We start from the raw sequence: 15,824 nt of genomic DNA on the forward strand, positions 1-15,824 counted from the left end.
GTAAGAGTAATAAAAAAAAGTATATGGCATAATGGCCTAATTTAAACATGTATTTACAAAAGATAAAAAAACCCCTTGAATTAATAAATGATACACAAAGTATGATGCCAACAAAAGTTCCCCACAAACACAGAATGATACCCCCACACAGTATGATGAGCCTACTGTATGCCTCTCAGCAAAGTATGGCGACTCCAACACAGTATGATGCTTAAAGTGTGATCCCCACACACAGCTTTCTATACAGTATAATGGGTCCAACATAGTCCTCCATACAGTATAAGGACCCCACATAGTATTCCATACAGTATAATGGGCCCAACATAGTCCTCCATACAGTATAAGGACCTCACATAGTCCTCCATACAGTATAATGTGCCCAGTAGAGTCCTCTATGCAGTATAAGGACCCCACATAGTATTCCATACAGTATAATGGGCCCAACATAGTCCTCTATACAGTATAAGGACCTCACATAGTTCTTCATACAGTATAATGGGTCCAACATTGAGATTCCAATTATAATTATCAATCCAAAAATCAAAGTAAAACAATTTAATACAAGCAGATCCAGTTTGTGTGAATTTCATCACATCAACTCATAATGTGAGACAGTATAGTGTATGGCCCCCAATCTGCCTGATTGCTCTTCCAACAATGTCTGGGCATGCTCATGATGTCGAATAATATTCTGGGCAATCTCCTTCCAGATCTGGATCCCGTGCATTAGTGAAGCTCCTGGATAGTCTGTAGCACTACTTGATATACGTATACAGAATGTCCCAGAGTTTCTCAATTGGTTTCAGATCTGGGGTATGTGATGGTCAGTTGATGGCTATCATCCAGGAACAGCTAACACACTCTGGCCATTAAGGCTGAACATTGCCATACATCATGAGATCAGAACCCACTGTACCAGAGTAAGGACTGAAAATTAGTGATGAGGGAGTGTACTCGTTGCTCGGGTTTTCCCGAGCATGCTCGGCTGATCTCCAAGTATTTGTGACTGCTCGGAGATTTAGTTTTTGTTGACACAGCTGCATGATTTACAACTGCTAGCCAGCCTGAGTACATGTGGGAGTTGCCTGGTTGCTAGTGAATCCCCACATGTAATCAAGCTGTCTATCAGCTGTAATTCATGCAGCTGTGGCAAGGAAAACTAAATCTCCTAGCAGTCACAAATACTCGGAGGTCACTCGAGCGTGCTCTGGAAAACCCGAGCAACGAGTATACTCGCTCATCACTACTGACAATGTCTCTGAGGATTTTATCCTAATACCTAACAGCTGTCAGAGTACCGTGGGCCAACACTTGGAGATTTAATTGACCATCCAAGTATATGCTTCCCCACCAAACTAGCCAAGTTGGATGATTTTGCTGGCAGCATAAAGTGCACCATGGTGTTACCAGACTTTTTTTCACATCTGCTCTCATCTGTGAAAAGAAGTAGAAAATCTGGAAAGCAAAAAAAGTGCAAACAGAGTCTTAACTGGTTAAAGTGAACCTGTCAGCAGGATTGTGCACAGTAACCTACAGACAGTGTCAGGTTATACTTATTACAATGATACCTTGGGTGATGAAATCCGTCTTGTGGTTGTTGTTTAATCTTTATTTTCAGTTTTGAGTTGATATGCTCTTGCCCTGGGGCGGCTCCGATTAGGTTTTCATCTGTATGGCTTCTCACAGGTCACTGATCCCTTTGCCTACTCCACACTGATGAGGGGCAAATACCCCGAAACAGCTGTCTGTGGATGGATACCATGTTTTGGCATAGGTGGTTTTCCTTTATTGGATGCTGCCCTTCCCGTGGTTGTTCCTTCCTGGTGAAAGACCCGGCTATTCATTGCTTGTGTTGAGAAACACGTGGTGTCTCCGTGGCTTTTCTACATGCATTTGCATATTTCCCATCAGGGATGGGGGCAGTGTTCTGGATCACTGCGTTGAGAAACACGTGATGGTGTCTCCGCGGTGTTGGATGTTTTGATCTCCCCGAGGTCATTCACCCTTATGTTTATACTGATCCCTCACTGACCTGCACCCTATTTTACATAATGAACATCTGTACATACTGAAGAAAAAAAAAATTAAAAATGGTGCCCGCCGCACCTGCGCAGTAGCAGCTATCAGTGTATATAGGTGATCCGAGAGAGAGGTACGCTCACCTTGTTTAGTTGCAAGTAAGCAACATGTAAAACGCACGGATCAGCTGCTGCAGGACACGGGTCCAAAGACGGAGAATAATGGTGAAACCGGGTGTATGTGTCCAAATCTGGGCTGCTAATGATGGATGGCGGATGATATTCTTCAAAGCTTCATTTAAAATAAATTGTCAACGCGTTTCGAGGTCATGCAGGACCTCTTCCTCAGGACAAAACCTTACTAAAAAAGTTTTGTAAGGTTTTGTCCTCAGGAAGAGGTTCTGCATGACCTCGAAACACATCGACTATTAATGTTTGAAATAAAGCTCTGAAGAATATTGTCTGCCATCCATCTTTACCAACAGTGCAGATTTAGACACATACACCCGGTTTCACCCTCATCTGTGAAAAGAATGGGGAGCCAATGGCGGAGCTGACAATTCTGAGGTTATCTGGAAAATGCACAGTGCGGGGCTGTGAGCACAGTTCGCAATACAGAACATTCGGCTCTCATGGTGTTTTTTTTTTTTTTTAAACTAGTCAGAAACAAGCACATAAGCAGCCCACTGGTGGTCACTTTGTAGGAATTTGCCAGTGCTCAAAAGAACAAATAGCAATCTGTGGCCCTGTCTGGTTTTCCTCATGTAACGGCTGAGTTCTGGTATCTGCTCCATGTTCTTGAGACTCTGCTGGAAAACACAGCAAACCTTGTGATGCCATGTGAGCCATACTGGAAGGGCAGAGCTACCCATGCAACCTGATGCTACCAGGAATGACAAGGACCCCAGCAAAACTAGAGTAGAATCAGCCAGAAAGGATAAGGAGAATTACTATCTTTGGCTAGAATCTGCAAAACCATTCCATTGTGGGGTTTGTCCTGCTGTTACCTCTCCATACACCTGTTGTCACTTTCCATTGCACCAAAATAGGTGACATGACATTGAATCACAATCGCTTATGTTTCCTAACTTGACAGACTGATAACCCTGAAGTTTACCTGATTTAGGACAAATTCACACGTGTTTCATGGTCTGATACCCGACAGGCCACTGGTCTCCTGACCCAAACTCAACAACCTTATATATGCCTATAAGGCTGCTGCGTTCAAGTCAGGAGGCAGCGGGTGGTCTGTGCATCGCATTCTGTGACCTAATGGTTTGGCACTAGTGCTTGCCTCATGCATACACCATATAGTTATACAGAGCTGTAACATGGCACTGATACAACTGTATGAGCCCTTACTTTATCTCCATATGCCTCAGATTTCATCTGTAGGTGTATGAAAGGTTTTACCACCATCAGATCCCATTAAAAAGAAAATGGATTGTGCCTTAAACCTACCGGACTGCGTCCATATGCGGCAATGCTTCTAGGTGAGACTATCACTGTACATACAGAGGCAGAGGCCATTTGGCTTCATGCAGCCATAACTGCTCTCATTAGATGGCTCGGTCGAGGGCATCTGCTGTTAAGATTGTTTAGCACAAACTTCAGATTATCTTCTCATAATGACAGACCGGTATGAAACAGGCTCATGAATAAAGTCTGTGACCGGACAACATAATTAACTGATGACTTGGATGTATCCATGTTATCATTCCTTTTTCATTATTTATCCAGACCACATTTCATTTCATCTATGGAATACTAATTTTAAGTAAGAGGTTTGGCAGCAGCTGGGGCATACTATATCTTAGACTAAGCTGCTACTGGAAAACTTAATGAAAAGAAACAATCCTCTTGTGGACAGACAAGAGAAATCTAAATCAATAATTATTCATCATGTAATATCATCAGGGAGGCGTCTGATTAGCTCCAATTTTATTCTGCAGCAGGACGACCCTAAACATACAGCCACTGTCATTACGAACTATCTTCATGTGTCATGGACGTGACCATAAGGCCCCACAGAGCCCTGATCTCATCATAAAGTCTGTCTGGGATGACAGGAAGAAAAGGAAGGATTTGCACAGATCTGTGGTTAGTTCTCCAAGATGTTTGGAACAACCTCTGTGTTGAGTTCATTTGAAAAATTTGTGTAAGTGTATGAGAAGAAGTGATGCTGTTCTGATAGCAAAGAGCGGTCCCACCAAATACTGACTGGAATTAGATTTCGCTTTTGTTCCCTCGGTTTGCATTTTGCGAAATAAAAAAATAAACACCATTTATTTTTATTTTTGTAAAGCATTCTTACTTTTGCAGCATTTTTTTCCCCACACTTGCCAAAAAAAAGTTTGCCCAGCACTGTACATCTCATTGACCACTTTGATTCTTCAGACATAAAAAAATGAGCAACACCGCCATGTATAAAACAGGTGATTTAATTGGTTGAAAATAGTGTTTTATGCTTTTTACCAAAACAAAAACAAACATATATGAATACACACCCATACTATTTGCAGTATTCTCTACCTTAGGCATTTTCCAGCATGTTTAGCTCCTGGTGACTACAAATCCCAGCATGCTTTTCACATCACGTCTCTGTATAACAATTATATTGGTGTTAACATGTTTTGCACTTCAGTTGTATTTAATGCAATTTATTGCATCATAAAGGGAATCCTCAATGACTTTGCTTCTGGCCGTGCACCCCCCACTGCAAGGATTGGGTATCCTGAGGACATCTCTAAACCTAGATATGAAGTAGAGTAAAGTGACTGCAATATTCAGGTTTGGAAATTAACCTGTGACTTATTTTGGGAAACCCTGTACAGCATAGGTGCACAGCAAAAGGAAGTGCGAACGGAAACCCATTTAAGGTCTGGTACTATGCAATAAATACACTGCAGCCAAGAAAGGATAGACCCCAAGAGCCGGGTAGTCTGCAGACAGAGCTTTGGATATATCCAGATGGCCGACTCACCTATTTAAATATCCCACAGGCAGACATTGATACGTTGAGGACTACATATGTTTTTTTTTTTTCGTTTGCTTTTTTGTTAAATCGGAAATTGGTGCATAAAGGGTCTAAATCTGAATATATCCAAAGTCAGCAGAGGAGACATTTCTCATACAGCAATTTACAAGCAAACATTCTTCACATTTCACTGTACAGGAATATACATTCACATTCATCGCTACCTTATATCATCCAGACCTAACAGACTTGTCACGGAAGATCTTTCTGAGAATGGTAATACCAAGTTCATCCTTTCTGATTTTAGATTCTTTCTATTAAAAATAACAATTCTGTATAACTAAAAGATTTTAAAAAAATAGTTAATATGATTGTTTGACAAATCTTATTGCCAAAGGTGAATACACAGCCCTACAGCGTATGCCAGGCAGAAGTGAGGAATACACAGAGCACTGGTGGCAGGAAAACATTCCATGGACAGAAGATAAGCCAGGAAATGGATAGAGTGGTAGATCACATAAGATTGTTAGGTAAAGGGACAGTAATATGGAATTATAGGACCCCATTGGTAAGGGATAACATTTCTGACACGAATACAGGTGGCGCATTTAGTAACTTTTTGCACTTAAATCAAGATTTATCACAGTAGTGACTGGATCTGATAGTGAAATTTGTAGTTTACGCAAGAGATTGCAGTTAGCTAAAATCTCCACTAGAGGGCAGTAAGTAATCTTAAATTCCTGCTTGGATGCAAGCAATGATAGACAGCATATATCTCCACTGCTAACCAGCGCTGTCCACTACTGGACAATCCCTTATCAATTCAGGATCCCAATTAAAATAATTGCCACTCGCCTCAGCTAGTAGCGCCATTCCAGCGTTGTGCGAGCCGCTATTCTGGACAGGTGACGTGACATTGTTGTGTCATGTGGCCATTGTAGCCAATGAGCAGCCACTGATGGTCTGCAGCCTTAATTACTTTGCTGATGAAGACGTCCGCCCTGATGGTATATTGATGAGCTGCGGCAAAAAAGCATCCGCCCATTGGCTGCAGTAGGCACAACAATGTCACGTCACCTGCCGGGAATAGTGGCGCAGACATCCCTGGAACAGCACCATTGTACAAGGGGAGGATCAACTGCTTTTATTTGAATTGTGGACCTAAAATTGTCTAATAGTGGACAACCCCCATAAATACAACCTGATCTGTTAAAGAGTTACTAATTTTTTTTTTATAGACTTTTGTCCAGCATGGAAACATACTAAACTTTGCAAGACACTTTATTACGGAATCTTTTTTCACTTCTGTTAAAAGAAAAACTGTGTAAGAGGCGTCCACACACGGCTTCTCCCTGATCTCTCTGCCTTGGAGCTGCGTTGATACCAGAACGTGCTCATTTGGAGTACAGATGATGGAAGTGAAAGCGTCAGCTCAGCGCGTGTCTCAGTAAGGCTACTTTCACACTAGCGTCGTGTGACGCACGTCGCAATGCGTCGTTTTGGAGAAAAAACGCATCCTGCAAAGTTGCCCGCAGGATGCGTTTTTTCTCCATACACTTGCATTAGCGACGCATTGCGACACATGGCCACACGGTCGCATCCGTCGTGCGACGGATGCGTCGTGCTTTGGCGGACCGTCGGCACAAAAAAAGTTCCATGTAACTTTCTTTGCGCATCACATCTGCCATTTTTGACCTCGCATGCGCGGCCGAAACTCCGCCCCCTCCTCCCCGGACCTTACAATGGGGCAGCGGATGCGTTGAAAAACTGCATCCGCTGCCCCCGTTGTGCTTTTATTTCACAACGTGCGTCGGTACGTCGGGCCGACACATGGCGATGTCCCTGTACCGACGCTAGTGTGAAAGTAGCCAAACTCTGGAGGTAAACCTGCTGAGGAACATTGGACTGATGAGGTCAAAGGTCCTGACCCTTTCACTGCCATCATCTGTACTCCAAATGAGTATGTTCTGGTATCACTACAGCTAAACACAGGACAATAGACTGAGGAAATGCAGGGGTTTGGAAGCCACTTATATGCAACATATTTTTTTCCTTTTACAAGAAAAAAGACAAATCCCTAAAATAAAGTGATTTGCAAAGTTTCATAGCTTTCCATGCTGGACAATATGATGGTTTAGTTACTCATTAATAAATTAAAAATAAGCAAGAAATAAATGGATTCCGTATTGGATAGATAACAGTAAGATACATACAGGAGATGTAATCGGTTTTGTATATAGGAAGTAGTTTTTTTCTGCAGCACAATTTCTGTGCGCTACATTGTGACGAACAGAGCAAAGGCAAACTATTCTGCAATGATCAGTGTGAAAACCTGTGGAAGCAGGAGTCGGACTCCATAGATGTCGCTTACCAAATATAAAATTGTAAAAAGGACTATAGCAATGTAAAATGTCAACAGACAGAGGACATCTAAAAGATGCCCTGCTAAAGGGAAGCTAGTGGGTATCCTCGCACTAGTGCGTGGGAGCAGCTGGTAGAGGGATCACACTCATCCTCAGCAGTTACAACCACTTCCCTTCCCCTCTACGGACAGCTTTTGTATTCGTTGAGAGATAATCTTGTTCCTGTTATTCCTCCTAGAAATGTATCTTCCCATTTGCAAAGAGGAGATAGATTGCTTAATAAAGTTATACTTGAAAATAAAATTATCGAATAGCATGGTAAACTGCTTTGTAGCAAAAGAAAATACTCAGTGGCTTGAAAGAATATTAAAAAAGTAAAATATTAAACTCATCCGGTCTTCTGCCACCTTGTGGTGGAATGTGCAATGGTCTGATGGAAATGTTTTTTTTCTTTTTACAGAGATTAGTTGAAAGGGAACCTGACAGCTGATACAGGCTGCCCAATCCATGGGGAAAAAAAAACAGTTTAAAATTAGTCTGTGACCAATCCGTATAGGATACTAATGGGACAGGCGGGTTCCCAAAGGCTTCTCTCGCCCGCTGCCTTGGAGTGACAGTTCTCTCCCTGCGTGCGTGTGTAGCGAGTGATCTGCCACTCCAGGGCAGCGGGCAGGTAGAACACGGCTGTGGACCCGCCTGTCCGACTAGTATCCGTTGCGGATGGGTCCCCGGTGGTTTTTTTTATGTGACACCGCAATGTATCAGAATTAAATATATATGGCTGAAATCATACAGCCAGTATCTGACACATGCTGCTCGTAGATCGGGCAGCATGTATCAGCTGCCAGGTTCCCTTTAAGCATTACCTTTCACTTACCAAACGTTCTGCTTGAAAAATTGATAGATGAAATAAGAAGAAAAAATACTACGTTGTTTGCTAAAAAAAAGTTGCTTTCTAACATTGTCTACACAGAAGTCTCATCTCATAATGGCTTTTAGTTTATATGTCTCCTATCATCCTAACACTTATGTTTTATGCAAACGGCAACTTTTACTTAAGCTTTGTTTTTCCAGTAAACATTCATATATCGCAAACTCAGAATCTGACCTGAAAAGACAGACTAAACTAATACAATAAAATGAGAACAGTGGATTTACTAGAGCCCATAAAGAACTCTCTCTATTGTGGCATCTTGTCCCTGCTAACAAATAATATGGTGACAAGTGATGGGTACAGACGCCAGAGTGTGAACTACAGTCACAGATAGACTGCAACCCATGAAAACCTGTGTACGGCTATAGAAAGTGGACATCGTGACCTCCAGAAGTAGGATCTTCTGTAGGGTGATCAAAGGGCTGTCCGGTCTGAGAAGAAGAATCTGCAGTCACTTTGTGTGACTGCAGACTGATGTCTGGTGACAGTGTGTGATCGCACAGTGACACGATGCCCCTGTGTGCCCAGTGCCACGATGCCCCTGTGTGCCCAGTGCGAGGGCCAGTCACGTGTCCACGGCATTTGTGCTGCTCTCAATTCTCTTTCTATTGAGGAAAGCTGGATAAGAGAAGTCAATACATGTCTGCAACTATACAAATCACATACATGAGGTCTGGGTGTAAAAGGAGATCTTATGCAGAAAATGAGGAATACGGTGGTTCAGAGTCTGCGCTGCCCAAGGGTCAAAGGTGTAGTCACACACAAGGTTAAAGAATGAATGCGGTTTTTTTTGTATCAATGCGTTTCAATTGTGTTATCATTGTGGTTTGGTCCTGATGAAGAGGTTTGGAAACTTTGAAACAAATTGACAAAAAAAAAACAAAAAACGAATTGACGCTTTAACCTTGTGTGTGACTACACCTTTAAACCTTTGGCAGCGTGGACTCAACCACAGTATTCCTTATTTTCAGCGTGGCATTGTGTCGGTGGTCCGGCTGCTGCCTTTACATGCTTTTATAGGAGTTTAACAAACAGCCATTCTTGCATGTAATGCGGCTGTCGAACAGCGGTGAGACATGCAGCCGCGGGGACTAGAACATATTATTCAAGCACGCCCAAGACACCCGGTTAGCACCCGAGAGGGCCCGAATAACGCCTTATGAGAGCACGTTCGCTCATCACTATTTATCAGATAAGACCGTATTCGCGCTGTCTCTCCAGCTTTATTATTTGATTTAAAAGGGAATCTTGGGTGGTCACACAGGATTCAGCGTTCTTGTCTTTTGACACCGGACAGCCCACATAAGCATCTAAATGAGGGTAAGAGGTGGCAGGCAGCGATTTTAGGTATATTTTATGATAGTTACTGTGCATCAAGTGTTTAGTAGGTTCGTCCTTAACAAACATGGAGCATAGACTTTCTGTACTGCAAGTCCTGAACATCCTAAGAGGGATTGTGGCGCTAATAAATAGAGAAGGACGCAGCATGGGAAACACTCACAGGTTCACACTAACACAGCTATAGACAGAAGACGCGGGCTCCCTGGTATATTACACACATTCAGAACGGACGAGACCCAGGAAAAAACACATACAAATCTCAATGAAATGAGTAGAAAAGACACAGAAGACAATAAAGGAGCTGATCCCTCTTCACATGAGGGGCTGGAGCTTCTTGGTTTATGGGCTTCATAAAAAGCTGGTGAACTCTTATTAGTGAGTGGCACCAGCATCTGATGAGATGGCAACGAGACCCTTACGGGCAGGAGTGGCGTCCATGTAAACAAGCACAAGTGGAACGAAGGAGACTTCCGGCAGTTTCCTCCATCGGAGATGATATCATTGGTGTGCAAAACGTTCCAGCGATTATTCATCTTACAGAATAAACCCTCCAAGGCTCTTACTACAACCAAACAGAGGTGGCCCATGGCGTAATGCTGGGGCTGCATGTATCTCATCAATGAACAAACCCTGATAAGAAAATTAGATCTGTAAAAAAAGAAAAAAAAAAGGAAAACCAACACAAAGTCTATCTGTACTCCTTTCCTACTCTTTAGCAGCAGAAATCATATTCAAGCAACGTAAAGGGGCAGACTTCACCCCTGCAAGAACTGGCTCAGATTACTGTGGAACATTAGTTCCTCATCCTGATCAGGAGCTGGCAAGAAACTGCTAACAATCTCCTCCTGATAAATCCATTGCTCCTGTCCCATGAAGTCCATTCACGAGACGTCGTCCATCAAAGCTAGAATCGCCATCTGAGCGGACTGTCTGACCATCCATGATGCAAGGACCTGGATACCAGGTGCTCGGCACCCTGTAAGACAATTCCTTGGAGGTAAATCACGCCTTTCCTTGACTGCGAATCCTGTTCACAGGCAGAGATAATCTGTCTAGTCCTAGAAGGAGAACAAATAGGGGAATCAGACAAGAGCGTATATAGCAGAGCCATCTTCCATATTATATAGAAATAAGTCATGTATGTTTCCCACAGGTTTGCAAATAATGTTAAATGGCTGCCGTTTACAAAGGGTCTTCATATCTGTTTGATCTCTGCTTTTATGAAAGGTGTATGTTAGTGGGAATCAGTCAGGCTGCACATGCGCTCCGATCTGTGGATAGCACGATATAGAGAAGCGGAGCAGAAGGATATATAGGTTTGTGGGAAATGATTCAGTATAACTTGCATTTCAGTCATTGAAATCCAGTCCAGTGGGTGGTCCTATTCAGTGGCTGAGCTATATCTGCATGCAGGGAAGGCTGTCAATCACTGAACAGGACCGCCCACTGGACTCATACAAACACCAGGGACTTCACTGCACAAAATGCAAGGTCTGTAGAGAGCAGCTTGTAGAGACCTCTGGAGGAGGATTACCTCCCATGAGAACAAATAATAGGGCATATGCTCTCCTCCTGCGCTCCGATAGTGCTGCTATGGACAAGTCTGGAAATCCTTCTACACATCAGATGAAGGGCTCATCATGATAACGTTTCAAATTCAACTTTATTGTGATTTGTCCAATTTGAGTTTCCCTGTGGTTGTTATTTAATTGCTACAAACACAATGTATAATGATATAGTAGTTTATGATTGAAACAAGTGGCTGCAAAATAATATTGGAGCAGTAAAGAACTTCAGCAGTTACATGGAGATTAGGAAGGACAAGGTACAAGGACAAGGCACATAATATAAAGTTGCCCTTCAACTTATGAGGTTACGCCAGAGATAAATACAATTAACAAAATGCCTGATATCCTTACAGAATATAATCGTTAATGAGCAATGCTGACTAAAGGGTTATTCGCATCTTCATCTTTTACAATTTACTACACATTAGAATTGGCAGACGTTCATAACCTCTTTCATTTACAACTTGTTGTCTATGAGAACGTTCACTGCTGATGTCTAACTAGTAATCGTTGCGCTGAAGCTGGCCGGGATCTAGCGGTAACCGTGTGCTTCAGCGATCCGGGCCAGCTTCACAACGGTTACAAGCTCAATAGAAAAGAGCATATTCCTTTGTCTCATGGCAGTGGTCGGTCTCCAAGACAACAGGTGGTAAAACAAAAAAGGAAACTTAATATCTCAACAACGGGTGAAAATTTTAATAAGCAGTAAACTGCAAAACTACTTGTATTTACAAACCCTACGCAACATTCCCATCTGTAAAGATGGGAATAACCCTTTTCTGGAAAGTGGCAGGCACAAAAAATAAATTCTGGGTAATTTCCCGATGTACACAATAGGCCATAAAAATGCTAATGCTTACTCTAAGTTATTTTAAGTATTTCTAACGGCTATAAAATGGACATATTTCAAATCCAGTTCTTTTCCAGACATCACCCTTACCGAATGCACGGATAAGCTCAGCTTGCATGGCCCAGGTAAACTTCTTTACTAGGCAAAGTGTGGTGAGACCGGCAAACAAGATGTTGTACAGGAAGATCAGGTAAAAATTTCCCAGCCAGTTGGAACGCCCAAAGTCTCCCAGAAGGTCAAATCTAGTAATACCTAAATGTTACATGGCACAAAAAATCATAGACATATAAATAATCTAGTAATAATGACAGAAGAATGTTACATATCAAACACTGATTAGTATCCAATATCCTCTATAATCTCTTCTCTCCAGCTAGATGTCCATTTTTGAGTTTTTCACCAGTGATTTTGACATCAGTTCCCATGAATAAAACACATCCCAGGTCAATCCGCAAAACATACAGTAATAAGACACAATCAACCAGATGGAAATCGGCTTTGGCTTTTTAAAATATTTGTCAGGGAATGGATTTTTCTGTATTTTCATGACTATGAAAAATTATTTTAAAATCCGAACTGTTGGTCTACTGAAATGTATGTTCAGTAAATGCACTCAATACTTGGTCAGGGCTCCTTTGGCATCAATTACTGCATCAGTGCGGCATGGCATGGAGGCGATCAGTCTGTTGCACTGCTGAGGTGTTATGGAAGCCCAGGTTGCTTTGATAGCAGCCTACAGCTCGTCTTCATTGTTGGGTCTGGTGTCTCTCATCTTCCAATTAACAATACCCCATAGATTCTCTATTGGGTTAAGGTCAGGCGAGTTTGCAGGCCAATCAAGCACAGTGATACTGGTGTTTCTAAACCAGGTATTGGTACTTTTGGCAGTGTGGACAGGTGCCAAGTCCTGCTGGAGAATGAAATTTCCATCTCCAAAAAGCTTGTCGGCAGAGGGAAGCATGAAGTGCTCTAAAATTTCCTGGTAGACGGCTGCGCTGCCTTTGATCTCCATAAAACACAGTGGACCTACACCAGCAGATGACGTGGCTCCCAAACCATCACTGATTGTGGATAATTCACACCAGTAGTAAAGAAGCAATTTCTTAAAAAAATTAAAAAAAAAAAAAAAAAAAAGCAGGTTTTGCATTTTAATTTTATTGTGCATGCTGACAAAGTTTAGTGGGCAACTTCCTTAAAATTTTGGCACCAAACACCTGATATCTGCATTTTTGCGACATTTTTGCACTTACCATTACTTTCTATGGGTGAAAAAACACTGCAAAAACACTGAAAGAAGTAACATGCTGCAGTTTGCAAAAACACAGCAGTTTTCCAAATCAGTCAGAAAAAAAAAATGTGTGCATGAGATTTCAGAAATCTCATAGCTTTTCCCGGTACTGTAAAACGCAGCTTAAAATTTGCATAAAAAATGGCTGAGACCCCTACTGATATTAAGCATGGGACTTTGAAGACCCCATGGTAATGAAGCAGCGGTAAAAAATGTGCATTTCCCCTTCATTCACTGTCTCCGGCAGTTCCATAGGGTATGAATGGAGCCGAGATGCCCATGATCAACCTCCACTTCATTCAAGCGGGGCTCTTCACAGCCCATTTCTCCACATCGGTGATGGTCCCAGTGTTTGGAACCCAGAGATCAATAAAATTTCCTGTATCCTATTGAGGCAACCCTTTTATAGCAGAACTTATCTTCAATTGTTAAATTATAAATGTCTAATCTATGATTCTGTGAAAAAAAAGATTGTCCTGCAAGGACGAACGATGCTTTAGGCTGGATTCACACTTGCGTTTTGATCTGCAGCGTTTTTACAGAAAAAACGCATGCGTTTTTTTTCCCTATGTTTAACATTAAAAACGCATGCTTTTTTTGTACGCGTTTTGCCGCGTTTAACTACGCATGCGTTTTTTTGCTGCATGCGTTCATTCGCAGAAATGCAACATGTAGTAATTTCTAGAGGCGTTTTTTTTGCGGCAAAAAAAGTATTGTAGTCTATGTAAACGCATGCGTTTTTAAGCACATGCGTTTGCTTGCGTTAAAAACGCATGCGTTTTTATAGAAAAAAACAAGAATACACCCTGATAAGCCACCCCCCACCATCAAGGTGATAAAGGGATCCAAACCCTAACCCTAACCCTGACAAGCCACCCCCCACCATCAAGGTGATAAAGGGATCCAAACCCTAACCCTACCCCTAACCCTAACACTATGACAGTCAATACTCTACGAGTTTATATTTTTAGTACTCTATAGCAATACTGTATATCTTGGGGTGTCCACATTGAACAAAGCTTTTTATTAGAAAAATGTCCTGATCACCAGGTCAACATAATAGCCAATTCCTATGGATCCCTAGGGTTAGGGGTAGGGTTTGGATCCCTAGGGTTAGGGGTAGGGTTAGGGTTTGGTGTAGGGGTAGGATCCCTAGGGTTAGGGTTTGGATCCCTAGGGTTAGGGGTAGGGTTTGATCCCTAGGGTTAGGGTTTGGATCCCTTTATCACCTTGATGGTGGGGGTGGCTTATCAGTGACCTGGTGACCAGGACATTCTTCTAATAAAAAGCTACCCCTAACCCTAGGGATCCAAACCCTAACCCTACCCCTAACACTAACCCTAACCCTACTCCTAGGGATCCTAACCCTAACCCTAGCTATTTCTATTTATAGTGGGTTTTCTAGTTGATTTTGATGATTGGCATCTGTCACACACTTCTCTGTATGCGTTTCAAAAACGCAAACGCATGAAAAAACGCATGTAAGGCTGGTTTCACACTTGCGTTTTTGTCTGCAGCGTTTTTTGCACAAAAAACGCATGCGTTTTTTTTTCCTATATTTAACATTGAAAACGCATGCGTTTTTTTGCACATGCGTTTGGTCGCGTTTTCAAACGCATGCGTTTTTTGTCTGCATGCGTTCATTTTCAAAAATGCTACCTGCAGTATTTTCTTGCGCGTTTTTTTGCCGCGAAAAAAACGCATGCGTTTTTTCGCGGCAAAAAAAATGCATTGCTGTCTATGTAAACGCATGCGTTTTTAAGCACATGCGTTTGTTTGCGCTAAAAACGCATGCGTTTTTATAGAAAAAAACCAGAAAACACACTGAAAAGCCACCCACCACCATCAAGGTGATAAAGGGATCCAAACCCTAACCCTAACTCTACCCCTAACCTCACCCCTAACCGTTTAATGAACATTTTCTGACAGTCATATTGCCACGTATTTAAGTGCCACGTATCACGTATTTCAGTGCCACGTATGCCACGTGCCACGTATTTAAGTGCCACGTGCCACATATTTAAGTGCCACGTGCCACGTATTAAAGTGCCACGTGCCACGTATTTAAGTGCCACGTATTTAAGTACCACATATTTAAGTGCCACGTGCCACGTATTTAAGTGCCACGTGCCACGTATTAAAGTGCCACATGCCACGTATTTAAGTGCCACGTATTTCAGTACCACATATTTAAGTGCCACGTATTTAAGTGCCACGTATTTAAGTGCCACGTATTTAAGTGCCACGTGCCACGTATTTAAGTGCCACGTATTAAAGTGCCACGTATTTAAGTACCACATATTTAAGTGCCACGTGCCACGTATTTAAGTGCCACGTATTTAAGTGCCACGTGCCACGTATTTAAGTGCCACGTGCCACGTATTTAAGTGCCACGTATTTAAGTGCCACGTGCCACGTATTTAAGTGCCACATGCCACGTATTTAAGTGCCACGTGCCACGTATTTAAGTGCCACGTATTTAAGT

At 42.3% G+C, this 15,824-nt stretch overlaps 1 protein-coding gene across 1 annotated transcript in view; it reads right to left on the reverse strand.

Moving 5' to 3' along the window:
* Positions 1–9,134: 9,134 nt before the first annotated feature.
* Positions 9,135–15,824, reverse strand: part of LMBR1L (limb development membrane protein 1 like) — a 76,946-nt gene continuing 70,256 nt past the window's right edge. The window contains exons 16-17 of the mRNA XM_077297482.1: positions 12,142–12,303; positions 9,135–10,691 (exon numbers count right to left, since the gene is read on the reverse strand). Of these exons, the coding sequence (XP_077153597.1) occupies positions 10,636–10,691; positions 12,142–12,303 (218 nt within the window). The 3' untranslated portion in view covers positions 9,135–10,635. The remainder of the gene's footprint in view (positions 10,692–12,141; positions 12,304–15,824) is intronic.

The sequence above is a fragment of the Ranitomeya variabilis genome, chromosome 3 (assembly GCF_051348905.1).
Source record: "Ranitomeya variabilis isolate aRanVar5 chromosome 3, aRanVar5.hap1, whole genome shotgun sequence".
Classification (NCBI taxonomy): Eukaryota; Metazoa; Chordata; class Amphibia; order Anura; family Dendrobatidae; genus Ranitomeya; species Ranitomeya variabilis.